This window comes from Saccharomyces kudriavzevii (assembly GCF_947243775.1).
Source record: "Saccharomyces kudriavzevii IFO 1802 strain IFO1802 genome assembly, chromosome: 6".
Lineage (NCBI taxonomy): Eukaryota > Fungi > Ascomycota > Saccharomycetes > Saccharomycetales > Saccharomycetaceae > Saccharomyces > Saccharomyces kudriavzevii.
This window is the reverse complement of record NC_079277.1, coordinates 244,717-270,174: the sequence shown is the minus strand read 5'-3', so window position 1 is coordinate 270,174 and position 25,458 is coordinate 244,717. Positions and strand designations below refer to the sequence as shown.

General features: G+C 42.1%; 11 protein-coding genes across 11 annotated transcripts; 7 read left to right on the top strand and 4 right to left on the bottom strand.

The window, feature by feature from the left end:
- Positions 1–2,950: 2,950 nt before the first annotated feature.
- SKDI06G1260 (uncharacterized protein) lies at positions 2,951–8,524 on the top strand (the record flags this gene model as incomplete). The annotated part of the gene is made up of 1 exon (XM_056227738.1): positions 2,951–8,524. One exon carries the CDS (start codon positions 2,951–2,953, stop codon positions 8,522–8,524), a length of 5,574 nt encoding a protein of 1,857 aa, XP_056087529.1.
- A 1,881-nt stretch (positions 8,525–10,405) lies between these two features.
- HXK1 (hexokinase 1) lies at positions 10,406–11,863 on the top strand (the record flags this gene model as incomplete). Its single annotated transcript, XM_056227736.1, has 1 exon — positions 10,406–11,863. The coding sequence occupies one exon, from the start codon at positions 10,406–10,408 to the stop codon at positions 11,861–11,863; it is 1,458 nt and encodes a 485-aa protein (XP_056087528.1).
- Positions 11,864–12,135: 272 nt separating this feature from the next.
- Positions 12,136–12,960, bottom strand: RPN12 (proteasome regulatory particle lid subunit RPN12; the record flags this gene model as incomplete). Its single annotated transcript, XM_056227735.1, has 1 exon — positions 12,136–12,960. One exon carries the CDS (start codon positions 12,958–12,960, stop codon positions 12,136–12,138), a length of 825 nt encoding a protein of 274 aa, XP_056087527.1.
- Positions 12,961–13,671: 711 nt separating this feature from the next.
- Positions 13,672–15,312, top strand: RET2 (coatomer subunit delta; the record flags this gene model as incomplete). Its single annotated transcript, XM_056227734.1, has 1 exon — positions 13,672–15,312. The coding sequence occupies one exon, from the start codon at positions 13,672–13,674 to the stop codon at positions 15,310–15,312; it is 1,641 nt and encodes a 546-aa protein (XP_056087526.1).
- Positions 15,313–15,600: 288 nt separating this feature from the next.
- Positions 15,601–16,401, top strand: PRE4 (proteasome core particle subunit beta 7; the record flags this gene model as incomplete). Its single annotated transcript, XM_056227733.1, has 1 exon — positions 15,601–16,401. One exon carries the CDS (start codon positions 15,601–15,603, stop codon positions 16,399–16,401), a length of 801 nt encoding a protein of 266 aa, XP_056087525.1.
- Positions 16,402–16,562: 161 nt separating this feature from the next.
- Positions 16,563–16,934, bottom strand: KGD4 (alpha-ketoglutarate dehydrogenase subunit KGD4; the record flags this gene model as incomplete). Its single annotated transcript, XM_056227732.1, has 1 exon — positions 16,563–16,934. The coding sequence occupies one exon, from the start codon at positions 16,932–16,934 to the stop codon at positions 16,563–16,565; it is 372 nt and encodes a 123-aa protein (XP_056087524.1).
- Positions 16,935–17,323: 389 nt separating this feature from the next.
- RMD8 (Rmd8p) lies at positions 17,324–19,309 on the bottom strand (the record flags this gene model as incomplete). The annotated part of the gene is made up of 1 exon (XM_056227731.1): positions 17,324–19,309. The coding sequence occupies one exon, from the start codon at positions 19,307–19,309 to the stop codon at positions 17,324–17,326; it is 1,986 nt and encodes a 661-aa protein (XP_056087523.1).
- Positions 19,310–20,271: 962 nt separating this feature from the next.
- BNA6 (nicotinate-nucleotide diphosphorylase (carboxylating)) lies at positions 20,272–21,159 on the top strand (the record flags this gene model as incomplete). Its single annotated transcript, XM_056227730.1, has 1 exon — positions 20,272–21,159. The coding sequence occupies one exon, from the start codon at positions 20,272–20,274 to the stop codon at positions 21,157–21,159; it is 888 nt and encodes a 295-aa protein (XP_056087522.1).
- Positions 21,160–21,274: 115 nt separating this feature from the next.
- Positions 21,275–22,357, top strand: CNN1 (centromere-binding protein CNN1; the record flags this gene model as incomplete). The annotated part of the gene is made up of 1 exon (XM_056227729.1): positions 21,275–22,357. The coding sequence occupies one exon, from the start codon at positions 21,275–21,277 to the stop codon at positions 22,355–22,357; it is 1,083 nt and encodes a 360-aa protein (XP_056087521.1).
- A 65-nt stretch (positions 22,358–22,422) lies between these two features.
- On the bottom strand, positions 22,423–23,280 carry MRX20 (Mrx20p; the record flags this gene model as incomplete). Its single annotated transcript, XM_056227728.1, has 1 exon — positions 22,423–23,280. The coding sequence occupies one exon, from the start codon at positions 23,278–23,280 to the stop codon at positions 22,423–22,425; it is 858 nt and encodes a 285-aa protein (XP_056087520.1).
- Positions 23,281–23,994: 714 nt separating this feature from the next.
- Positions 23,995–25,440, top strand: DUG1 (metallodipeptidase; the record flags this gene model as incomplete). Its single annotated transcript, XM_056227727.1, has 1 exon — positions 23,995–25,440. The coding sequence occupies one exon, from the start codon at positions 23,995–23,997 to the stop codon at positions 25,438–25,440; it is 1,446 nt and encodes a 481-aa protein (XP_056087519.1).
- Positions 25,441–25,458: the final 18 nt, after the last annotated feature.

Genomic DNA, 25,458 nt, shown 5'->3' with positions numbered 1-25,458 from the left:
TACTGCGAGATGGGACACCGACTGGAACACTATACGTTCAAGATGTTCTACGTAAGTACAGTGGTAACAAATTCGCATAAAGGTCTGCAATATAGATTGTGCGTATGTCTAATAGGATTTGTTTCTATGATTGATATTGGACTATCTGAAAAGCGGTGTAAAATGTCCTCAGCGCCAAAATAGCGACTAGTTGTTCTATCAATTCTATCAAAAAAATTGGTTCATACGAACAATCTCGATCAAATTTTGTAAGCAGTATAATTAGATGGACATCTGGTACAAACCGCGCGCCATCGTCGAGAGGCAGGTCATAAAAAAACGCGTCTTTCGACTATTGGACCTGTCTTGATTGAAGTTGCCGTCATACATTTTTTGAATAACAGGTTGAGTCAGCATTCCTTGACTTCTTATATTGAGGCGACTTGTACACTTGCGCTCAAAGGTTCCAAAACTAATCGCCAAAAGGAAAGATAAAAGCTGCCAAATAACCATCTCTGTTTTCACGACTACTAGCCTACCAGTCAAAACAGAGAGGTGCTTATTATAGAATGTGCTCACTGGTACGGTGCCGGAACGAGATAAGAGAATTTTTTTGGTCATTCAAGCATTCTTTTTACACATGGAAGTATACCCAACGTTAGACAGAACTCTATAATTGTTAATTCTGTGTTTACTTTCCTTGAATAACCACAATTTATAATCACTAGAGCAAGGAATATAATGACACTAGTACCATAGAGTGAAAACCTATAATATCCAAGAATGATGGGGCTTATCGTAACTTGGTTAAGCATGTGTTGAATAGTTAACGTACTAGCTCGTTCTCGTGTGGTGTGTGGTGTCTGTAGCATATTATTCGCAGCCTGGCTGCCTGGCTATTTGAAAGACATCACCTAGGCAGTGCTGACATCTTTTTCAAGAATAGTAATAAGATACTACGGAACGCGGTAGTCTTTCAGTGCGATAAAAAAAAATTTTAGGCACAATAGTATGGTGGCAGCTCAACCGTCTCTTACCCAAGCACTCATTCCCCATAAAGACTCTCAAAAAGCTTTCGACATTTGAAAACACTGTCAACAACGGCCCACTCGTCCTTCACTGTTTGCTTTGCCAAAACTGCTTATTTTAAGCCTTTCATTTTTTCACTTTTGTTCCTTATTTCCTTTCCAGTAACTTCCAAGGTACTACAGAATTGAAACGAAGAGGACTTTTGAATGTTGCGGAGGACGATACCAAACCCAGAAGGGTCCATCTTTAATAATTATCGTGTGATTTTCAACAATCATATATATATATAGAAGCTGATCTTTGTACTAAACTACGTCAAGTATCATGAGTTTTCCAAAATGTATACTAAAAAAAGCAATGAAAAAATCGATCAGGTGTTTAGCAACCTTCAAAAAAAGTTTTTTCTTGCCTTTAAGTCACCCAAAAAAAGGACCGTTTCATTAGCTGGGTCATGAGTATTTTTTTCTTTTCAATTGAATATGATATAGATGCATGTGTTATATTGAAGATCAAGCTGATCCGCCATGATACATACACAAATTAAATTTAACTGCGACTAAAACCTATACGATACAACCAGATCTGAAGAGTTTCTGGGCAAGAAGGAACGATACCCCTGTCCGGTGCAGTTTAAAATATTTGTATCGGATGAGGGAACCCGATTTACCATCGCGGTAGGCGACCATTACATATAAAGTTAATACACAGCAAAGCGTGTGCCGCAATGTGACAAAAGGGCATAATAAGCGCTTAGTCCGAAGTGCCATTTTTCTCCTTTCCACCCATCTACACTTTGATTAGTTCGACAAAAGAAGTGTTCTGACATATAACTTCTGGGATAGAATTTTAGTTACTTACGTACCAGTTCCCTCTGACTATTAGCTTGCCCGAATAAATTTGGCTTAATAACTTTCTCTTTTCTTTTTTCGAAATAGTAATAAAATGACGTCGTATACGATCTGAGCTTCAAATTGGGTCTTCTAGAAGGTCTCCTGTTTGACCATCTGTGCTACCCTTTGCACAACTGTCTGTCATCCTTTTCGAAGTTTTTTCTTCTAAGTCCCGATCTATCTTTCCCTGCGGTAGAGTAAAATTTTTAGCTTTACTATTTTTGCCTTTTTTTTTTGGAACTTTTCACGTAGGCCTTGGCAGGGCACCGTCAAAATAAAGCTTATTTCTCATTTAGTGGATTTTTCTACGTCGTTTCTTTTTCTATTTCTGAAATTTTAGCGGTAGTGTAGTTTCTACGACGTTTTCTTTGAACAATTCAAGGCTCCATATCTTTTGTCATGAATTAAGGTTTACTTCTGAGAACTTGACGTGCACGGGAATAAACGTAGGCATGCTCGGTTTGAGCGTGTATTTCACAGAAAATAGAAAACTTACTTGTGAAAGGTTTTCTAGAACTATATTCTGATGCAAGCTGGTTTCGATGGAAGTTACCTACTTGATTCAAAGGCAGCTTTCAGGCTTAGGAATTAGGACTTTCTTTTCCTATCCGTTGCCGCATGGTTGTTCTTTTCTGCAGGCATTTTCTCGATTGCGTAGTCAATATGAAATAATCTAAGGAGCTTGTTCAGCGTTTTTACCTTCGGAGTTTCCATTTAGACTTTTTGGTACAAATGGCGATGGGATAATTTTTAATTCAGAAAATGGAAAAACCTACAGTCCTTCCCACATGTGAATAAATTGTCTTCCCTTGCGCTATCACTCAATAAGAATCTGTGCAGATCTTTGCTGGAAAAAGAAATTAAATGCTGAGAATAAAACGTATAGAATTAGCGGAGAAATTTCGTTGGTATAAATGTTGCTCCTCGACTAGTATATAGTAGCACTGAATTAAAAAGATAATCTCATTCGTTATTTTTCATCGAACTATTATTCTTTTACTATTTGTTTGGCTTTCTAAATAAGCAACTAAAAACAAGCCGACTTGACTTCAATGAGAAGTTTAATTTTTATAACGGTAACTTTGGCGAGCATTGTCTTGGCCCTAGATGTCAAAGAAAAAAGTAAAATAATTACCTCTTCAACAATCTACCATGACAAGCTAACTATTGAAAAAGGTGTTTATTTAGGGCTTGTAGGGGGCAACTTCCACAATTTTCATTCAGATGTTAAAGTTCGTGGCGGTCTTTACGTTAGAACGGATGATTCTAGTGTCAGAAAAAACAACCGTTTAGTGGGGAACTTTGAAAATGATTTCAATACTGTTATAGACTTGGAGAAAGATACCGTCCCGAACTCTTTCGTATGGCAAGGTAATTGGTTTCAAAACATGGGAAACATGAGTATCAGAGGCACTCCATATGCCTCTAGTAAATCCCAAAGTTTGACATTTTCATCTTTCAGCAATGCCGGATTCCTACAATTTGTTGACACAGGCTATTTGCAGTTCGGTAAAGAGGGTGGTACGATAACAAATACTGGTACCATTGCCGCTCAGTCTGATCAATTCAATCCCGTATATCTTATTCCACAATCAACTATGAAAGGCAATGGGTGTCTTTGGTTAGGAAGCTACTGCATTTTTTATATTGAAAACTTGAATAACATTAAAGTGGAGGATCAAACCATTGTCTTGTCATCAGAACCAAACGCCATAGTATTAGGAGGTTCTACAGATCCCCAAAGCCGAAAACCTTCGATTACGTCACTGAAAATCAGAAATTTCAATAGTGAGACGTCAATTTGGTTCCACGATAACAAGCCGAAAATCAAATCCTTTGTTGATGGAATATTAACTGTGAAGACTATTGGTCGTACATATATGTTAGACTTTGGACCAGGGTATACGAGTGATCAGTTTGCCATTACTTATACTCCGGTCAGTACTCAACTGTGGCAAAATGGTAGACCATTAGACGCTGGTGTGTTGCGTACAAAAAAAGTCAAGACAACACTGCCGGGATATCGAGGATGTATTGCTCCTCAAGCCATTCCTAATTTTGATAGTTTCAAGGAACGTGTAGTTGGAAATTTAAAAAATCGACCTTGCACCCGATCTTCTACCGTCCACCCTACTCCCCCCTACGGCCATACTGTAACCAGCTCTTTGGAAAGTACTTGGGGCCAATCTACCAGCATCTTTTCGAGCACAGACAGTCAATATAAAGTTACCTCCTCCCTTTCTTCCTCGAACAAAGCCAGTCGAACAGCAACTGATTTCTTCAGTTTTGCCTCCAGCGACGCTTCCGCGCAGTCATCTGGTTATATCCCCAGTCTTTCAAGCTTTACTGCCGCCCAGTCTGCGGCAAAATCTGCTAGTTACACCTCCGATGATCTCTCATCTCAATCCGCCGGTCATATTACTTCTGGTTTGGACACGACGGGTCGCCAATCTTTGATAGGTAGAAGCCAGTCCGCGACTTCATCTTCTAACTTTGCTACGCCACCTTCCAGTTACAGTATTCTGATTCCTTCTAATCCTACATCCATTTTACATACATCCGATGAACTATCCATGAGTAGTAGCCAATTACCAAACGATATTACCAGCGAATTTACGGACACGACCAGCCAATCAACCGGCAGCAGTGGTCAATATTTCAGTAGTTTCATATATCGCATTTCAAGTCAGATTACCCTCACTTCTTTAGGCACTACTACCATTCAATCAGTACGCGACATCATTAACCCATCTTCAAGATACATTTTGTCTGATAGAGCCGAGAACAATACAAAATTCACTAGTAATCAACCTTCAAATATCGTTTTTCATTCTTCAGTTTCCACACTTTTGACTTCTTCAATTGCTAACAGTCCATCTTCAGATTATTCCAACGACGAAACCACAGTAACCACTCGATTTTCAACTTGCTCAACTAGCTTTTCAACTACTAGTGACTCTAAATTTAATTCATTGAATCAGATTCCTAGCCCAACTAATTTTTTTTCAGATCTTCCAATCGAATCTGGAAGCTTTTTCAGCCAACAGTCGAGTCGTAGCCCTTCTGATTATTCCAGTACTGCCGCTCTGTCATCGAGCAATCCGACTTCAACTCTTTCGAGCACCGGTGCTCAAGCTGAGAATAGTACGTCTCAGGGAGCCTTAGCCACTATACTGTCTTCAGGCCTTTATAGTCGACTCACTTCTAATCCATCAATTACTGTTTTATTGTCTTCAGGTAGTACTGATAACCAGTATATAGCTACTGCTACTCGAGTTGCAAGTACTAACGACAAATCGGAAGCTAGTGTCGTTATTCTTACTTCAAGACCTTCTGCTGATCAATATCCTGATTATGCTTCCTCCAGTTTAATGGGTGGTATTACACGATGGGAAAGTAGCCCAAATAGCCAATATTCGACTGCTTTTACTCTTTCACGGTCCTGTACTGGCACCACCGCATATTACAGCAACAATACCCAACACATATCGAGTAATTTGGATGCAAAATACTCCACTCAAACTTTGCCTAACTTCTTAGAAGGCACCAACAGCATTTCTTCAGTCCAATCCTTTGACATGACTTCAACGAGTGTTTTTGGTAAATATTCTGGCGATTTTCCAACGAGTCTTAGTATTAAATTCCCGACCGGTATGGCAACTTTGACCAGTTTGACTGGCCATTCTTCTAGTTCAGTTCTTAGCGAAACATCAATCACCCATTCTTCAAGCTTTGTCGCTACCGAAGCGTTAACTACCAAAACTTCAAGTGACATTGCTACCAATACTTTAGAGAGTTCTTCTCGCCAATCTTCAAGTACGGCTACTATCGAAACATCAACTAGCTCAGTAGCCTCATCTCCAAGCATGGGTACTGTGGAGGCGTCAAGCAGTCAATCTTCAATCTTCATTGCTAATAGCAGTTCAATGAGTTCTTCCCGTCAGTCTTTAAGAACAATCACGATCGAACCAGCAACCAGCCAATCTTCAACTCTCATCATTACCGAAACATCAACTAGCTCTTTTAATCCCTCCTCAAAGGTCTCTGCTACTGAAACTTCAACCATCTTTGCGAGCCAATCATCAACACCCACCACTACCCACCATGTGTCCAGTACCGTGGATGCAAAATACTTCACTCAAACGTCATCCAGCTTCTTGGAAAATGACGAAACCGTGTCCTTGATTCAATCTAGTGACACGGATTCGAGCAGCACTTCTGATCAATCTTCGAGCATTTCCTCGATTAACCGTACCAGTGGGACCTCAATTGATTTCGTAACCTTAACGAGTTATGCCGACCAATTTTCAAGTTCACCTGTTGTCGAACCATCAATCAGCTCAACCGCGCAGCATTCAACCACGATCACTATCGAATCATTAATCGGCCAATCTTCAACTCTCATCATCACCGAAACACCAACTCCTTCTTTATATCCGTCTTCAAAGGCCTCTACAACTGAAACTTCAACCATCTCTGCGAGCCAATCATCAACACCCACCATTACCCACCATGTGTCCAGTACCGTGGATGCAAAATACTTCACTCAAACGTCATCCAGCTTCTTGGAAAATGACGAAACCGTGTCCTTGATTCAATCTAGTGACACGGATTCGAGCAGCACTTCTGATCAATCTTCGAGCATTTCCTCGATTAACCGTACCAGTGGGACCTCAATTGATTTCGTAACCTTAACGAGTTATGCCGACCAATTTTCAAGTTCACCCGTTGTCGAACCATCAATCAGCTCAACCGCGCAGCATTCAACCACGATCACTATCGAATCATCAATCGGCCAATCTTCAACTCTCATCATCACCGAAACACCAACTACTTCTTTATATCCGTCTTCAAAGGCCTCTACTACTGAGACTTTAGCCGGCTCTGCGAGCCAATCATCAACACCCACTATTACTTACCATATATCCAGTACCGTGGATGCAAAATACTTCACTCAAACGTCATCCAGCTTCTTGGAAAGTGACGATACCGTCTCCTCGATTTATTCTAGTGACACGAATTCGATCAGTACTTCTGGTCAATCTTTGAGCGATTCCTTGAGCATTCCTAGCAGTTGGTCATCGACTGATGTTACAGCTTCGAGCAGCTCAGACAAACAATATTTAAGCACTATTTCCACCGAAACGTCAGGCATTGCTTCCAGCCCGTTTTCAAGCATCTATCATATCTCCTCAAGCGACAATACTTCGCATGCATCCACTACAATGGCCACCATTGCTTCATCAAAATCGTCGGAAAAAATCACCAACAGGTCTTCAACTCGGTCGTCCAGCCTCGTTTCCTCTGGATCTGTCGGCCAGTCGTCAACTCAGTTCGAAATTCCTGTAAATATTTCAAGCACCATAACTACCAATTCTGTAAGCCACTCTGACAGCTATTTTTTGGTACAATCTACTGTTAATGAATTAAACAATGATAGTACCACAACTCCGACTCACTCAAAAGCCCAAACATCGGCCAGCTTAATTGCTAGCCTATCAACGCGCACTACCACAAGCGCTCCACAGATTTCTGATAGTCAACACTTGAACAATGAGGCTTCCCGTCTGTTAACACTCAGTACTTCCGAACCACAAGTTCTGCCTTGGTCATTGCCCTCTTTCAAGTCTGGCGATAGCAATGCTGAATTGTCCACCTTTGCTTCCTTCACCACCGTATATAAAGAATGGAGCGGCACCTTCACACACACTTACTTCACTCAGGTATCTAGGATGTATGACAACAGTGCTGAAATGGCGAAAGGAGAAATTAAAGGTCCCGATCGTGGAATAGTTATAGAAAGTATCCATTATGCCGAGACTCCGACAGCGTATAAAGCTCCTACCGCCGTAACCATGGGTAGCGGTGCTATTTTTTCGGCAAGAATAGATAGCGATGCAGCAGCGAAGAAAGAAGAGACCACAATGGCCACAATTACTACTTGCGGCTCCTATCTCTGTACTGGAACGGTCTCGTCGGCCATTATTTCTACCGTTACAACTAAAATAGGTGATGCCGTTACAAAGTACACCACCTGGTGTCCACTTTCCGCTGCTGACTCGGTGGAAGAAAACACGGAGATCTTTTTGACTTCCTCAGCATTGGATATCCTGTCCGAGCCTCCTTCTGCTGTTATTAAACCTACCTTTACATCCACAAACGACATCGCACGGCGCCCAGAACTGACCGTTGATTCGTACTCTAGGACAGACGGCAGTGGCACTGTTGTCGCATCAAAGTCTATCAAAACTGCTACGTCTAGCGGCGGTTTCGGTGGAACTTCAGGACATACTACATTCAGCGCTAAAACGCATGGAAGTGCTGCTTCTTCTTCTTCGAGAGTCACTAGCGTTATAAGCCACGAAAGTTCTGCTTCTATCATCCCGGGACTTGTTATATCCATTGGTAATGTTCCTTCTTTTGAATCGCCGCTGACTAATGTTCAATCTCTTATAACTACTTCCTTCACGAGCGGCTCACACTTCCAAATTTATTCTTCAAGTAGCGTTCCCCACTCCGATAGGGCTTCTCTGCCGCTATCAACATATGCTGGTACTGCCAATAACTTATTATCCAATAGTGCATGGAGTTTTTTAATTGCCCTCATGTGGTTGGTGATTTCTTAACGGCAACCTGTCGCCCTTGTAAGCTGATGCCTTTCCATCATCGCGAATGCGTGGTCACCATCACTCAGCTACGCGCTTCACCGCACTACCTTTTGCCTTCGAGGCCCTGCATTGCATTCCGTTATTTATTTTCATTACAATTGTATGTTGTTGTATATTTTTAAGTGCTTCATGAAAAACGTTTGACCAATTACTCTGTATGTTCCGTCGATTAAGACGTGGCCTCCAGCATGTATAAAGTAAACATCTATCGGATATTTAGAAATGAGGTGCACAATATCAGCAGCTTTCCGTAATTCTCTGCCGGTTTACCATTTTATAGACTATTCTTTCGAGAATTTTTTGAAGAATGAGCTCTAGGATAAGTATAAGCAAGAATGCAGAAAATAGGCTGTCGGGCGCAAGCAAGAACACTTGTAACGAAATGGGGAAATCGATTTTCATGAGCACTCTACCGTTGAAAGATTTAATGTCCTCCTCAGCAAGTATTAATTGAACATAAACGTTCTTTCTATACTGGCGATTATGCCGACCCATTGATATTCCGCCACATGTACTGTTCACATGTGGATTTTGAAAACCCCTTATATAGTGGTACGTTGTATATTTTATGTTTTGTTCCGCAGAGGAGAAAACTATTAGGAAAAATCTCGAAGGGGGGGGGGGGAAATGTTTGCCAAGAAAATGCGCTTTATAGAAACCATTAACCATCCAAAAAAAGGATATTTTTTCTTTCTGCCATTAACGGCAGGTATGTCGTCTTGAACCGCACACATGGTGTGTATGCTATCTTTCGATGCGCCATTCCGTGCTCGCCACGGCTCCACCTTTGTTCCACCAACGCTCCACATGTATATTCTTTAACGTCCCGGAACATCCCTCAGTGCTGCTTTTCAGGAACAAAGCCCGCGTTACAAGAAAATGGGGTGATTATCTGGGTCATGAAATGCAGCCAAGAAAGCCAAACCCACACGTCAAATACCGTACGTTTCCACTTTCGAAAACAAACTCTTCATTTCCCCGACGAGGCATAACCGTCGAGAACAAGACAACAACAACAATGGCAGCAGAAGTAAATAGTTAAAACATTTTTTTGCATACTAAAATAAAGACGTTGCCAGCCACTGTTCTTTTTTGGCCGCTGGGATGGTCCCGCATTTCTTTTTCTTTTTCCTTTTTACCCCGCATCTTACTAACCCCGGAATTTTCTTTCTGAAATACTCCATTGCCCACCAAAAAAGAACCGGAAGAACTGGAGATTTAGACGCATCTAAGGGGTCAGGTGTGCCTGTCGTTTAATCGATATCTTACTGGCCGCCCTGGCTAGATCTCGACGCAATGACGCGTCGGCCCAGGAAGAATGCCTCTACCCCTTTGTTTTTCCGTCTTGTGTGGGCTTGTTATGCCCCTGAACCCCACCATAGCCTTAAGAAACTCCCGCACATGTGCCCCGTTTAACGGGAGAATAACGGCATACTTTGCTGGAGCAACCAAAGGAAAAACTTTGGTTGCAAAGAAATAGAAGAGCTAAGAACTATACACTTTTTTAGGGGGGTTGCTAGAAAGTGTTTTTTCACCCCCCCCGGATTCTTGTACCTCAGATGCGTTGAGAAGAATACTAACTAGGTAGGACACACAACGACCAGCACCCTTCTTCCTTCCCCTGCTTTCTTCAAGAAGAATATTTTCTATATAAGCGCTCCATTTCTTGTTCTTGAGAATACTTCATCGATTCTTTGTTTCGTGTCGGTTTCTCGTTCTTGGCGTAGTTTCAATTAAAAACTAATAAGAAACAATCGTTGCTTGTAATACTCAATAAACTTTTTTTTCTTTTTAATAACCTTTCCCAGACAACTCAAATAAAACTTTACCGAAGAAACAATGGTTCATTTAGGTCCAAAGAAACCACAAGCTAGAAAGGGTTCTATGGCTGATGTGCCCAGGGAATTGATGGATGAAATCCATCAGTTGGAGGACATGTTCACTGCGGACTCTGAAACTTTGAGAAAAGTTGTTAAGCATTTTATCGACGAATTGAACAAAGGTTTGACGAAAAAGGGCGGTAATATTCCAATGATTCCAGGTTGGGTCATGGAATTCCCAACTGGTAAAGAATCCGGTAACTACTTGGCTATTGACTTGGGTGGTACCAACTTAAGAGTCGTGTTGGTCAAATTGAGTGGTAAGCACACTTTTGACACCACCCAATCTAAGTATAAGTTGCCACATGACATGAGAACTACAAAGAACCAGGAAGAACTATGGTCCTTCATCGCCGAGTCTTTGAAAGACTTCATGGTCGAACAAGAATTGCTAAACACCAAGGATACCTTGCCATTGGGTTTCACTTTCTCATACCCGGCTTCTCAAAACAAGATTAACGAGGGTATTTTACAAAGATGGACTAAGGGTTTCGATATTCCAAACGTCGAAGGCCACGATGTTGTTCCACTGCTACAAAAGGAAATATCTAAGAGGAAATTGCCAATTGAGATTGTAGCTTTGATTAACGATACCGTCGGTACTTTGGTTGCCTCTTACTACACTGACCCAGAAACCAAGATGGGTGTGATTTTCGGTACTGGTGTTAACGGTGCCTTTTACGATGTTGTTTCCGATATCGAAAAATTGGAAGGTAAGCTATCAGACGATATTCCAAAGGATTCTCCAATGGCTATCAACTGTGAATACGGTTCCTTCGACAACGAGCACTTGGTCTTGCCAAGAACCAAGTATGATGTTGATGTTGACGAACAGTCTCCAAGACCAGGTCAACAAGCTTTTGAAAAAATGACTTCCGGTTACTACTTGGGTGAATTACTACGTCTGGTGTTGATAGACTTGAATGAAAAGGGCCTGATGTTAAAGGGTCAAGATCTAACCAAGTTGAGGAAGCCATACATCATGGACACTTCCTACCCAGCAAAAATTGAAGACGATCCATTTGAAAACTTGGAGGACACAGATGACATTTTCCAAAAGGACTTTGGCATCAAGACCTCCTTACCAGAACGTAAGTTGATCAGAAGACTTTGTGAGTTGATCGGTACCAGAGCTGCCAGATTAGCCGTCTGTGGTATTGCTGCCATTTGCCAAAAGAGAGGCTACAAGACTGGCCACATTGCCGCCGACGGTTCTGTTTACAACCTGTACCCAGGTTTCAAACAGGCTGCCGCTAAGGGTCTAAGGGACATCTACGGTTGGACCGGCGATGCTAGCAGCGATCCAATCAAGATTGTTCCAGCTGAAGATGGTTCCGGTGCGGGAGCTGCTGTTATTGCAGCCTTGTCCGAAAGAAGAATTGCCGAAGGCAAGTCTCTTGGTATCATCGGCGCTTAGTGAAAAGAGAAATGTAACGAAGTATGAATGTGTTTTTTCCCTCCCTTTATTATTATTCTTTATGATGATGTCTTTTCTGTTGTTTTTTTGTGTGGTCTAGGTGTATGTAAATATAGATGCATATATGTATGTATGTATAGTTCTAGCTTATAAACATTGTTAGATTGTTATCAGAACCAGTTCTTCTCGCTTCATTTTCTGGGAAGTTTAGAGACTTATCTTATAGTAGTTCTGTGCGTATATACACATATGTATATTTATGTATATATTAATTACACAATATTTTCGATACTTATAGCGTAATCCATTGCCTTTTCAATAATATTTGTCTTTTGATCCTCTTCATGCATCACTTCATCCTCCTCAGTCGCCATTTCCTTTGATTGGTTGTTGAAGTAAACTTTCGAGTTGGTTATGGTCCAGTTCCTTTCCAGTGCGAATTTTTCGGTTTCCTTCTCGTTGTTGAAGAAGAGCAAAGCCTTTATATTAGACAGAGGGAGGAAGTCGTAGGACAGTTCAGTGTTCTTGGCGATTTCGTCTCTTATGGCCGATTTCAGGATATCAGTAAAGGAGTCAAATTCCGTTATGTTTTGAGACCCGGATTGCAAAAGGTCCCATGCCTTTTGGTAGGAGCCCTCCATGAGCCATCTGTCCAACTTGATTGGATAGGACAAGAGCGAATCGTCTTCCAAGTTCTTAATGTGCTTATCTAAAAACTGCAATTCCGAGTGGAACTTGGTTGTGTTATTCTGAGCCAACAGATTCAGCAAATACAAACTTATCAGCTTCGACTTCTTGTCAGATTCGGATAATTTATGGTTGTTGCTGAAGTAGTAGGGCTTCAATTGGTTGAAGTAGTTGTCGAAGCTGTCGAAATCAAAGGTATGGATGCTGGCGAGCGCGCCCACTTCTAGAATCCTCTTAGTGATAGTCAGGTCGTTTAAGTAGATATCATTTTGGATGGACAAATCCGGTATTAATAGATTATTCTTGATAAGTTCGATCTTGACAGCGGGCAAGAATTTCTCGCACGTGGCATAATCGCTGTTCTCAAAGGCTATGCTCAGTGACTTGGTCAATTCGGCTAACGAGGGCATTATGTGGTGAAGAGATCTTGCAATGGTTTTAAACGGTATTGTTCCTTGCTCAGTCTCCAACTCCCTCTCTAAAAGTATCTACAACTGTAAATGGGTGGCAAATAAGCGTAGAATCGAGTACTAGATGAGAGGGTAAGTGAGGGTTAAGAAAAGGATGAGGGCTAAAGCACAGATTTAGCTAGGTTACAAAAACTGAAAAGTCATAATATCAGGGCACAAGTAATTATGAATCACGGGCATGACTCAATTCAATAAGATTTGCAAATGCTGTAATTATTCTTGTTTTACTTGGGCTCTTGCTCTGATGCGCATACTAGATGGGCAATGCCAGACGTGCATAGTCCAACTGGTCGCGCAGCATGCACCCGGTTGGCCTACGAGGGAGCCTCCAGCTCAGCCTTTTCTCATTATGTCCTTCCTTCTTCTGTCCCGTCTTTGCTGTAAGACCGTTGCATTCATTCACTGCTTCTCCATTCAGAATACAGCGTCTTCATCATAACAATCGATCTAAAACAAAGTGAGTGCTTCTAATATCATTCGTACATTCGCTCTCTGCATCATTACCCGCACTGCGCTTGTGGTTTTTTCAGCAATGGCCAGCGAAAACTAGAAAAATGTGGTTGTTGACACCTCAAGAACAAGGGCAGAAAGCTCCAGCGTCGAGTTAAGACCGTATACTAACGCCCACATCAGCATCTAAAGGAATAAATTATGGTCGTGTTGGCTGCTTCTATCACTACGCGTCAGGGGAAACCTCTTTTATCAAGACAATTCAAAGATCTATCCAAGGATCGGGTCCTGGAACTGCTGTCCAACTTCCAGAACCTAGTTTCCGAGATCTCGTCGGACCACACGTTTGTTGAGGACAAGCACGTCCGCTACGTGTACAGACCCTTCGACAACTACTACATCATCCTCATCACAAACCGCCAGTCCAACATTATCAAGGATTTGGCCACGTTGAATCTGTTTTCGCAGACCATCAACTCCTATTTGTCCAGTTTTCAAGACCAGGAAATCTTCCACAATGCCTTTGAGATTTTGTCCTCGTTCGACGAAATCGTGTCGATGGGTGGATACAAGGAGAACCTATCTTTCACCCAGGTGCAAACCTATTTGTCTATGGAGTCGCACGAAGAAAGGATCCAAGAAATCATCGAGCGTAATAAAGAGATCGAGGCTACTGAAGAAAGGAAGCGTCGTGCTAAGGAGATTGCGAGAAAAGAGCACGAAAGAAAACACGGATTTACGTCCTCAAACGGCGATTACGATGGTGCCAGCAGGTTTATGGCCAGCAAGGATCCAAACGTCACAAACGCCATCAACAGCTACTATTCCCACGCTTCTCCGGCAGCACAACAATCCTATTTACAAAGCGCCCATTCCGCTGCTGCTGAAACGGCCCCAGTGGCCTCTCCAGTGGTTGCACCCCACCGCGCAGGACCTTCCTCCATTGGCGGTATGAAGTTAGGCGGCAGTGCAGGAAGGAGATCCGGTGCCGCGTTACGCCCAAGTGCAGTTTCTTCCGCCTCTTCTGTCACACCTCCTTCCCCAGAGGAGGACGTTCCAGAGAACAATGGTATCTTGATTTCCATCAAGGAAGTAATAAGCGCGGAGTTCTCCAGAGACGGTACCATTCATTCCTCAGAATTGAAAGGTGTCTTGGAATTAAGAATTAATGACCATGACTTGTCCCACTCGAATCTAAAACTGGCCGAATCTATCGACGTTCGTGATAGATCCTTCCAATTTAAGACCCATCCTAACATAGACAAACAGTCGTTCCTATCCAGTAAACTGATTTCCCTACGTGACAAATCCAAGGCCTTCCCGGCCAACGACCAAAGCCTGGGTGTTCTCAGATGGCGTAAGATTGCTCCCGCAGAAGACGACTCATTGGTTCCATTAACTCTTACCACTTGGCTTTCGCCCTCCGAATCTCAGCAGGGCTTCGATGTCATCATCGAATACGAGAACGTCTTGGAAACGGAGCTTACTGATGTGATCTTTACGGTTCCTGTGTTCCCTCAAGAACCAGTCGAGATAAATACAGAGTCTTCCACATGCCCTGACGCCGAAGTCATCAACATGGATCAAGAAACAGGAACTTCTGTCAAGGTCAACAGAATCGGCGCCAACGACTCAGGTGCTCTGGCCTTCACCATTGAAGCTCCATTCGAGGATGCCCTGTACCCAATGACCGTTTCCTTCCAAGAATCTAACAGAGAAAAGTCTGCAAGGAGCTTCACCGGCATGGCCATCGATTCTGTCGTCATGGCTACTGACCACGACCAAGAGATGCCTTACGACGTCATTGCCTCTTTGAAGTCGGACGAATACCTTGTCCAATAGTACATTGCCTTCACATATAAAAACCCACCTTATATACACGATTGAATAAATATAAATTATTGAGATATTTCTTCTTACGTGGAGGATGTGCTACTTTTATTTTCTCATTTTATTATTATCGTAGATTCAGTGTTACCCGTTCTTCCTTTTAGCCTAAGATTTCCTAGCTTCTTACATTTTGAATTTGCCACCTTAAATACAAGAATATTCAATGGAGTGTCACCAGTAGAGGAAGGGGGAAAGTAGCCTAAGCCACCGACCTTTATCAACAACAACACAACCGACACTATGAATCACGATCCTTTTAGTTGGGGTAGGCCCGCAGATTCCACTTATGGTGCTTACAATACACAAATTGCCAACGCAGGCGCCTCTCCCATAGCTAACACTCAACAACCGATAGTAACAGGTACTTCCGTCATATCGATGAAGTACAACAATGGAGTTATTATTGCAGCAGACAATCTAGGTTCTTATGGGTCTCTTTTAAGGTTCAGTGGCGTGGAAAGGCTTATTCCCGTGGGGGAGAACACTGTTGTGGGTATCTCCGGCGATATCTCTGATATGCAACACATTGAAAAGCTGTTGGAAGATTTAGTCACTGAAAATGCATACGACAATCCTTTAGCAGACACCGAAGAGGCACTTGAACCCAGCTATGTCTTCGAATACTTAGCTACTGTAATGTATCAGCGAAGATCAAAAATGAACCCACTTTGGAATGCCATTATTGTCGCCGGTGTACAATCTAATGGTGAGCAATTCCTAAGATATGTTAACCTACTAGGTGTTACATATTCTTCCCCTACTTTGGCCACGGGGTTCGGGGCACACATGGCAAATCCACTGTTAAGAAAAGTTGTAGACCGAGAATCTGATATCCCGAAGACCACCGTGCAAACCGCTGAAGAAGCCATGGTCAACGCGATGAGAGTTCTTTATTATAGAGACGCACGTTCTTCGAGAAGCTTCTCGTTAGCTATAATTGACAAGGAGACAGGTCTGACTTTCAAGAAAAATTTACAAGTCGAAAACATGAAATGGGACTTTGCCAAGGATATTAAGGGCTACGGTACTCAAAAATTTTGAGAGTGCTCGCCAGTGCCTTCATCAAAAACTCATTTTTTTCCAATTCATAATATCACCACTCTTTCTCCTTTTACGTACCTACGTATTTACATAGATATAACAGTATGTGTAAAGAAACCATAAACTAACCAAAAAAATTAAAATATTACTGCCTCTATCTTTCACCATGCTCCACCGCTATTTATGCTTTCCAGTTCCTTCTCATTAATGGGCTTATACTGGAACCTGGCAGGCAGTTCGAAAATGGAGCTAAGCTCATCTTTACCCAATGGCCTGTTCACAAACGGGGAGGTCTTCGAAGCGCTGTGACCAATCTTAGCACCATGTTTTATTGGCACTACGCGGAATGGTTTATAGTTTTCCATGAATACGCCAGCTGGTATACACTCCCTGCTGCCAGGTAGCACACCGTTGGTGGCGCATGGATGAACAATGACTTCAGAAGCGTGTTTCACGAAGGGATGTCTTGTACCGACAAATTTGATCATCGGTTCATACGCACTCTTCGCTAATCTTATAGGTGTAGCGATCATCTCCTTTTTATCTTGTGCTTCTATTTTGCTTTTGCTATCGGTTAAAAACCTGGGGAAGTATTCCTTAATGGTTTGCTTTAAAGAGTTCAATGTGGCTGAAAGTGAAAAAAAACTTTAAGGATTACCGAAACACTGCAATTTGGCTGAAAGTTTATTCTTCACACTTCTTTTCTTTTATTTTTGTTGATACGAGGGAAGCGTTTGGATATCTGAGTTGTTAATCATATTATTGTACTTTCAATTCCTATGGTGGAGGGAACCAATCAAACAAACGCCTTAATTTGCACGTGACCAAGAATTATATCAGTGGTGAAATCAGTATTGCTCAGGACGTCAATAATAAAATACTATTAACTGGTTCAATGCTATCTGCCGGTGTGTATGAATATCTATGTAGTGGTATGACGATGTATAATTACATAGCGCACGCAAATTTCTGTTAATGAAAATATGACTCCAAATAAAATGACAAGGATAAACCACCATGTAACGCGAGCCATGTTTCTTTCAGCGACGGAATCGACGCAGATGTCAAAGAACTCCAAAAAAACTTTACAACGATCATTTAATACCTGTACTCTTTGATCGATTTCCAAATACTCCCTCATTGCCACGTAAAGTGGATGCAAACTTGGTTCGAACGACCAAAAAAATTCAGGTGTATCCAATATGGTGGATGAAAGGTTCACATCCACTCTTAACTTGAAAAGCTTCCCTGATTTTTTCAAAAGCTGTTCCCTTTTTAACCCGAGGGTACCGTACAGTGCCAATCTTTTTGGTAATTTGGTAACCGATATCAAGATTGGTGAAATTCTGGATTCGAATCTCGATAATTTTGAAGACTGTGCGATAGCATGTGATAATGTCAATTCGATAATATGGTCTCCTGAACGCAATGTGACAATATCATTGAAAATTCTCGGCCTCTCGGTATCCCTGTCATATTCGAAATGAAACTGTTCAGTTTCGATATCTTGTTCATCCAATGGTCGAATCGTTAAGTTCCTATAGTCCGCAAATGTTATATCACCAAGTATATTCTTCTCTTGAATTTCAGTGAAGTTCCAAAAGACGATAACGCCATAGTGAAAGATGAAAATTTCTGCATGTCTATCATTGCCTTCATGTTCGTTGTCCTTACGCATTTCGTATGCGCGATTGAAACCCTTCCGTGATGAAGATGGAGGCGATGGCGTGGATGCCGATGATGCCGATGACGCTGATGAGCGAGACGATGGTGCATACTGGTCTACATCTTCAGCCGCACAAGTTTCAATCTCACTATCATCGTTGTTACCACCTTTATCATTACCATCGGCGTCATTCTCCTCTTTTTTCAACATGTTGATTCTTTCAGTTCTTTCTCGATTCTCTATTTCTGATGGAGTCTCTTCTGCAAAAAATTGTGGCTCCATAGGATTGAAAGAGTCCTGTTGGCCAACTGGATTGGGCAAATGGTCAGGGACTATCGTGGTGTCTTGATTCGTGGTATTGTTACCTCCGTTGGTTTCTAACTCATAATTATTATTCGCGTCTTCTACGGTCTCGACTCCCGAATAGTATTCATAATGGTGATCTCTTTGTTCACTTGTGTCTATTAAATTATCGATTAATGTCTTACCACCCACTGTTTTCTTCGATATGTTTGATTTTATTCTGAAACCGCCTTTACCTGGCAGTAGTGGTAAGGTGTACGCCACATATAAACATTCATCATATAATCTTGGTGAGACCTCGTGAGTATCCTGCAGGAATTTGTACAAATGATTCAGATTAAATCCGTCCGCAACGTTATATGCGGTGATTCTTGCCATAGATTTCTCTCTCGAGTGCCGAGGTAGCCTATCAAAAGAGTTCGTTCTCATGGAACCGACCTTCGGCCTCTGTCTATCCAATGCTTTTGTTGGCATTGTTTTAAAGTGGTTCAGGTCATCATCTTCAGGTATTAAAACCAACTTTTGTGACGTCTTCGATGTTCTTGGAGGTAAGGGATTGATCATTTTTCTATGGGAATTCAAACGCTCATAATGACGGGGCCTATCGCTTGAGGAGCTGGAGAGTCTTTCCTCCCTTCTGGCGGAGGGAATACCTGAATTATCAGAGAGGATGTTATCAATGGAAATATCGCTAAACCTACCAGACGATCGCCTTCTCGGATGAGGTTGATTCAGCAGTGGAGAAGGCCCGATATTGGAAGAGCGAGCGCCTTGAGACCTCGCAAGGTCTTTGTTCTCCATGGTCTTTCTGCTGCCAGCAGCATGGCCGGCAAAAGGTGCACTCATCCTCTTCTTCGATGTTCTTGCATCTGTCACCAGGATAGAAGGTGACCTTTTAGGCATCTCCCCAGGAGATGGTTGATTAGCCTTATAACTCATACTAATATCTTGAATGAGTCCCCTTTACTTTAATTCATATGTAAATCAGCATCCGACTCTTCAATCGAAATAATCTTGTTTCTAAGTGGACTTTTTTTTTTCTTGTAGGTTTTTCCAGCCACATTTATTGCAAGTTGTCGCTTTTTCTCTAGTAGTCCCAATGTGAAAAAACAAGTTAAGAGTATTAATAATTAATAATTAAGAGACAGTTATTTCTTTCAATATCGTAGATGCACCAAGACAAGTGGGCAGGCACTTGAAAAGTTTTTTGCGCAAGCCAGGAAACTCTTTCATCTTTTTATTCCTTTTTCGGGCGCATGGTTCAATTTTAAAGAGGGAATTCAGACCCCATAGACCACATCTAACTTCGCTGCTCTTCCGAAGTAGTCTATAGCACGGGGAATACATCTGTGAGCAGGAGCTCTTCGAGAAGTTTGATGTGTCGACTCTAACTGTTTTTTTAATTTGCTAGTATCGACGGTTAGTAATATAGTTGCAATGACAGCTCAAAAATTTGGGACATCAACTATTGAATAGCAATAGCTTCGTCTTCGTACCCAATTCTTATAAACACATTAACATTCAACTCATCATCTGCCGGGGTTTTAGCCACTGCTTTATAGACTTTTGAAACAACAGAGAGACTTCTTGCTGATTGTCGCTACGATTTCAAGAATATGCTGGGTCCTGTGTCGCAGCTGCTTGTGGACTCAGGTGCGCAGCAGTAAAGACCGCAGGACATGAGCCCATTATGTAAAAATATATAACCTTGGTCGCCAACAGAGTGGTATTGCGCTCCACTCTATTTGCATTTGGTGTTGACGCCAGCTGATTGGATAGCTCTTGTTTTGTATGCTTTCTACCGCAGTTTTAAGTATTTTAGGCCATAAATTCGAAAATTAAAGACACCACTTGAATCCCAACAAAAGAGGAAAGATTGAGAAAGAACGCACCGGAAAAAAATGCCTGTCTATGAACACTTATTGCCAGTTAATGGAGCATGGAGACAAGACGTCACCAATTGGCTCAGTGAAGACGTTCCCTCTTTTGATTTTGGTGGTTTCGTTGTTGGTTCCGATTTGAAGGAGGCCAATTTGTACTGTAAGCAAGATGGTATCCTATGTGGCGTTCCCTTTGCCCAGGAAGTCTTTAATCAATGCGAATTGCAAGTTGAGTGGTCGTTCAAGGAGGGTTCTTTCTTGGAACCTTCGAAGAATGACTCCGGCAAGCTTGTTGTTGCCACGGTTACTGGACCTGCCAAAAACCTCCTATTAGCTGAAAGGACTGCCTTGAATGTCCTCAGTAGAAGTAGTGGGATCGCCACAGCCTCACATAAGATCGTTAGTTTGGCACGCTCCACCGGTTATAAGGGAATTATTGCGGGGACAAGAAAGACTACACCGGGATTACGTAGATTGGAAAAGTATTCCATGCTTGTAGGTGGATGCGACACTCACAGGTACGACCTTTCCTCTATGGTCATGCTCAAGGATAACCACATTTGGGCCACTGGTTCTATCACAAAAGCAGTGAAGAATGCCAGGTCTGTATGTGGGTTTGCTGTGAAGATTGAAGTGGAGTGTTTGAGTGAGGATGAAGCCACGGAGGCCATTGAGGCTGGTGCAGATGTCATCATGTTGGATAACTTCCAAGGGGATGGTCTGAAAAAGTGTGCTCAAAGTTTGAGGACCAAATGGAACGGAAAAAAGCATTTCCTCTTGGAGTGCAGTGGTGGCTTGAAGTTGGACAATCTGGAAGAATATTTGTGCGATGACATTGACATTTACAGCACTAGCAGTATTCATCAAGGCACATCCGTAATCGATTTTTCATTGAAACTCGCCCATTAAAATGCTAGCTGATTTGTTCTTGTTTTTGTATTTACATATTTTAAATAAGATCATTAAACCACGCGTACTCACTCATGGCAAATAAGACGTTTGGTAACCAAACAGAAAGAAAGTAATGAGCACCCCAAGGAAGACCGCTGGAGAAAGCGAAGATGCAGAAGTGTCAGAGATCAGAACCCCTTTCCGAGAGAGAGCCCTTGAAGAGCAGCGCCTAAAGGACGAGATACTGATCAGGAGCACGCCAGGTTATAGAAAGCTGTTATCTACATCTGTCAAGTCTCATGATATTCTCAATAAAGACCCTAGCGAAGTACGAAGTTTTTTGCATGATTTAAGTCAGGTACTAGCACGCAAATCGCAAGGTGACGATACAAATGCTAACGAGACTCGAGCACGGAACCTGATCGATGAACTAACGTACGAGGAGAACCGAATAGAGGAAGATGACTTTCTTCAGGATAGTGGTGGCAAAACTACAGATAGTACGATTAACGATGAAACAAAGTCTGGTTACACTTCATTATCACAGACCGTTTTTGCACAATTGCAAGAGAGAGATAAAGGCATGAAAAGCAGGAAAGTCGACCCCATCGTTATACAAGATGCTCCAATGGCCGAAGAAGAGGGCAAATCTATAGTACAACCTTCAGAGAGTGCTAACGATATCTCCATGGAGGTTTTGGACGCATCACCAAGTCGTGAAAGGAATGAGACCGATGAGTCATCGATATATGGACCCGAGCCAATTGTCACAACGCAACGAGAAGAACAACTGTCTGATCCCTCATTGGCGGACACAGGAGAAGAAGAAGAAGAAGAAGAAGAAGAATATTCATTAGTGAATGTCAATGACGAGGACTTGCATGCTATGGAAAACGACCCTGTACATTCAAATGTTCCTGTGGTCAGGCATGCCTCTGTAAAACCGCTACAAACAATGGACTTGAAGCATTTAACAAGGCAATTTTTGAATGAAAATGACATAATATTACCAAAGCAAACGTGGTCCACCTTACAGGAAGAGTCTTTGAACATCATGGACTTTTTGAAACAAAGAATTGGCACATTGCAAAAGCAAGATCTTGTAGATTCGTTCATTGATATGGGAATTATTCAAGATGTCGATGATATGTTCGAGCTCGTACACGAATTGCTTCCCTTGGAACTCCAATCGAGGCTTGAAACTTACTTATTTTAAGGAATACAGTTAAAAGAATAATCATATAGGGGGGGCTTATATGTACAAAGGGGGTCCGTACAGTATCAAGACCTAGAGGAGAAGCCAAGTAACAAACTGACTTGTTCATAAACAGCGAACGTTAACCCTCCAGAGATACCAACTTTCATAAATCTGAAAATGGAGCCTCTCCAGAACGTGGCCATGCCCTCTTGGACAAATATTCTATACATACAGTTTAATGTATTCTTGTATTCGGTCTTGGCATTCTGACTCATCATTCTTGTCTTTACGACATCAATGGGTTGAGTCATTGCCACAAGTGTAAAGGACGTGGCTAGCCCCGTTATTGCGAACGACGTATTATCGTTTCTTCCTTGTAGAAGCCGTTTGAATGCTGTGTACGCAGTAAATTGAATAGAAGTATTAGCTATTTGCCTGAATATAGTGGGGGTTGTTCCCTGGACGAACGCTGAAAGGCCTCTTGTTCTATACATGTGTTTCACTGTGGGAAACAGCTTTTCCACACGACCCACATGGGCTGCCTTGATGGTCGGTTTATGGAAAGTGGGCTTTACGCCAGTTTGGGGCTGGGCCTTCTCCAACTTTTCATAATCGACCATTGCTGATTGAATCATAGTGGTCTTTATGTTTTCAAAAGGAATAATAAATAAACTCTCCGCTATACCTGTCAATGTACCGGCAACCAGCAGGTTCGGACCCGTCAGTCTCTGGAAGTTATCATTGTTGTCAACGTTGTTATTCAGAGAGTGGCATAGCTTGTCAAAAGTTATGAACCTTAATATGGTCTTACCAAATGCTGCCAGGTTCAGAGCGGAGCACCCCACGAAATAAGACTTGGTCTGGGGCAAAATAATCTCAAAAGCGGTACCCTTGGGCTGCAGTTGTAAGCCGGTCTTCAAGTACTCAAAGGGATATGTCATTGTTGTTTGGAACACAGCAGCAACACTGCCTGCAGTGATTTGCTTATAAAGATCAGAGTTCTTCGGAATATGAGGGGAGAGTGTTAATAAAAGATGATTATTGAGCTTGAAAACAGAACTCTGTTGAACGTACCTGATTGGCCATGTCGTGTGTTATCCTTGTTGCCTTGCTTCTACAGTATCCTTGCTTATAATAGTACTTGGTTTTTCAATTATAGTCGATTGAAAAAACAGCTTGATAAAGCGAATGGATTCTACCTCCTTCCACCACAAGAACTTTGGAAAGCAAGCATTACGGTCAAGTGTAACATGTTAAAAGAAAGGGCGATCCCAGTATAATGGCCCTGCTGACAAGACCAGTTCGTGATCCTTGAATTACTACGTCAAGTATCCTTCCGAACGTTAAACAAAAACCAAGGAATCAATTGGGCATCCTCGAGATATTGTCAAGCCCAAGGTATACTCTGCAAGCAACTCCCCTGACTATTACAGCCAAGTGATTCTTTTCAAACACGACTATTCGTAATCTTCTTAATTGGCCAATGCTACTCACTTTCTATTTTACCAAAATCCCTTATATTCGTCATTCGAAACGGCTTGGAAATAATGTGTCAAAAAAAAGTTACAGTATAACAGTAACCCTTTCTTCTTATCGATAACTAAACAACCTTTTTCCATCGTTAGCTCACTTGCTCCAGAGCATTATTCGCAAGCATGTCTCACTCGCTCACTTCAGTTTTCCAAAAGATCGACGCCTTGAAGCCTCAATTCTTCAGCAGGTTGACCAAGGCTATTCAAATCCCCGCTGTTTCCTCTGACGAATCACTAAGGCCTAAGGTTTTTGACAAGGCTAAATTTATCTCCGAGCAATTGTCCCAATCGGGGTTTCATGACATTAAGATGGTGGACTTGGGCGTTCAGCCTCCACCAATCTCTACACCTAACTTGTCTCTGCCACCTGTGATCTTATCTAGGTTTGGTAGCGACCCTTCAAAAAAGACCGTCTTGGTATATGGCCATTATGACGTTCAGCCTGCCCAATTGGAGGACGGTTGGGATACCGAGCCTTTCAAGCTGATCATTGATGAGGCTAAAGGTATTATGAAGGGTAGAGGCGTCACTGACGACACGGGTCCGCTGCTGTCTTGGATTAACGTTGTGGACGCATTCAAGGCATCCGGGCAGGAATTTCCTGTTAACTTGGTCACATGTTTCGAGGGTATGGAAGAAAGTGGTTCTTTAAAGTTAGATAAACTGATCGAAAAAGAGGCCAACGGTTACTTCAAAAATGTGGACGCTGTTTGCATTTCTGATAATTATTGGTTAGGCACTAAAAAGCCTGTTTTGACTTACGGTCTAAGAGGTTGCAACTACTACCAAACTATTGTCGACGGTCCAGGTGCTGATTTACACTCTGGTATTTTCGGTGGTGTTGTTGCTGAACCAATGATCGATCTGATGCAGGTTCTGGGTTCTCTTGTAGACTCCAGGGGCAAAATTTTGGTTGATGGTATCGACGAAATGGTTGCTCCCTTAACCGAGAAGGAGAAGGCCCTGTACAAGGATATCGAATTCAGTGTAGAAGAATTGAACGCCGCAACTGGTTCCGAAACAAGTTTGTACGAGAAGAAGGAAGATATTTTGATGCATAGATGGAGGTACCCTTCATTGTCGATCCATGGTGTGGAAGGTGCCTTTTCCGCCCAAGGTGCAAAGACAGTTATTCCAGCCAAAGTCTACGGTAAGTTTTCCATCAGAACAGTTCCCGACATGGACTCTGAGAAATTGACCTCTTTGGTTCAAAAGCATTGTGATGCCAAATTCAAGTCGTTGAATTCTCCAAACAAGTGTAAGACCGAATTGATTCATGACGGTGCTTATTGGGTTTCTGATCCATGCAATGCTCAATTTACTGCAGCCAAAAAGGCCACCAAATTAGTCTATGGTGTTGATCCTGATTTCACCAGAGAAGGTGGTTCGATTCCAATCACTTTGACGTTTCAAGACGCTTTGAAAACTAGTGTTTTATTGTTGCCAATGGGGAGAGGTGATGATGGTGCCCACTCAATCAATGAAAAATTGGATATTTCCAATTTTGTTGGTGGTATGAAGACCATGGCTGCTTATTTGCAATACTACGCTGAATCACCAGAAAACTAAGCCATTCTATTTGTATGT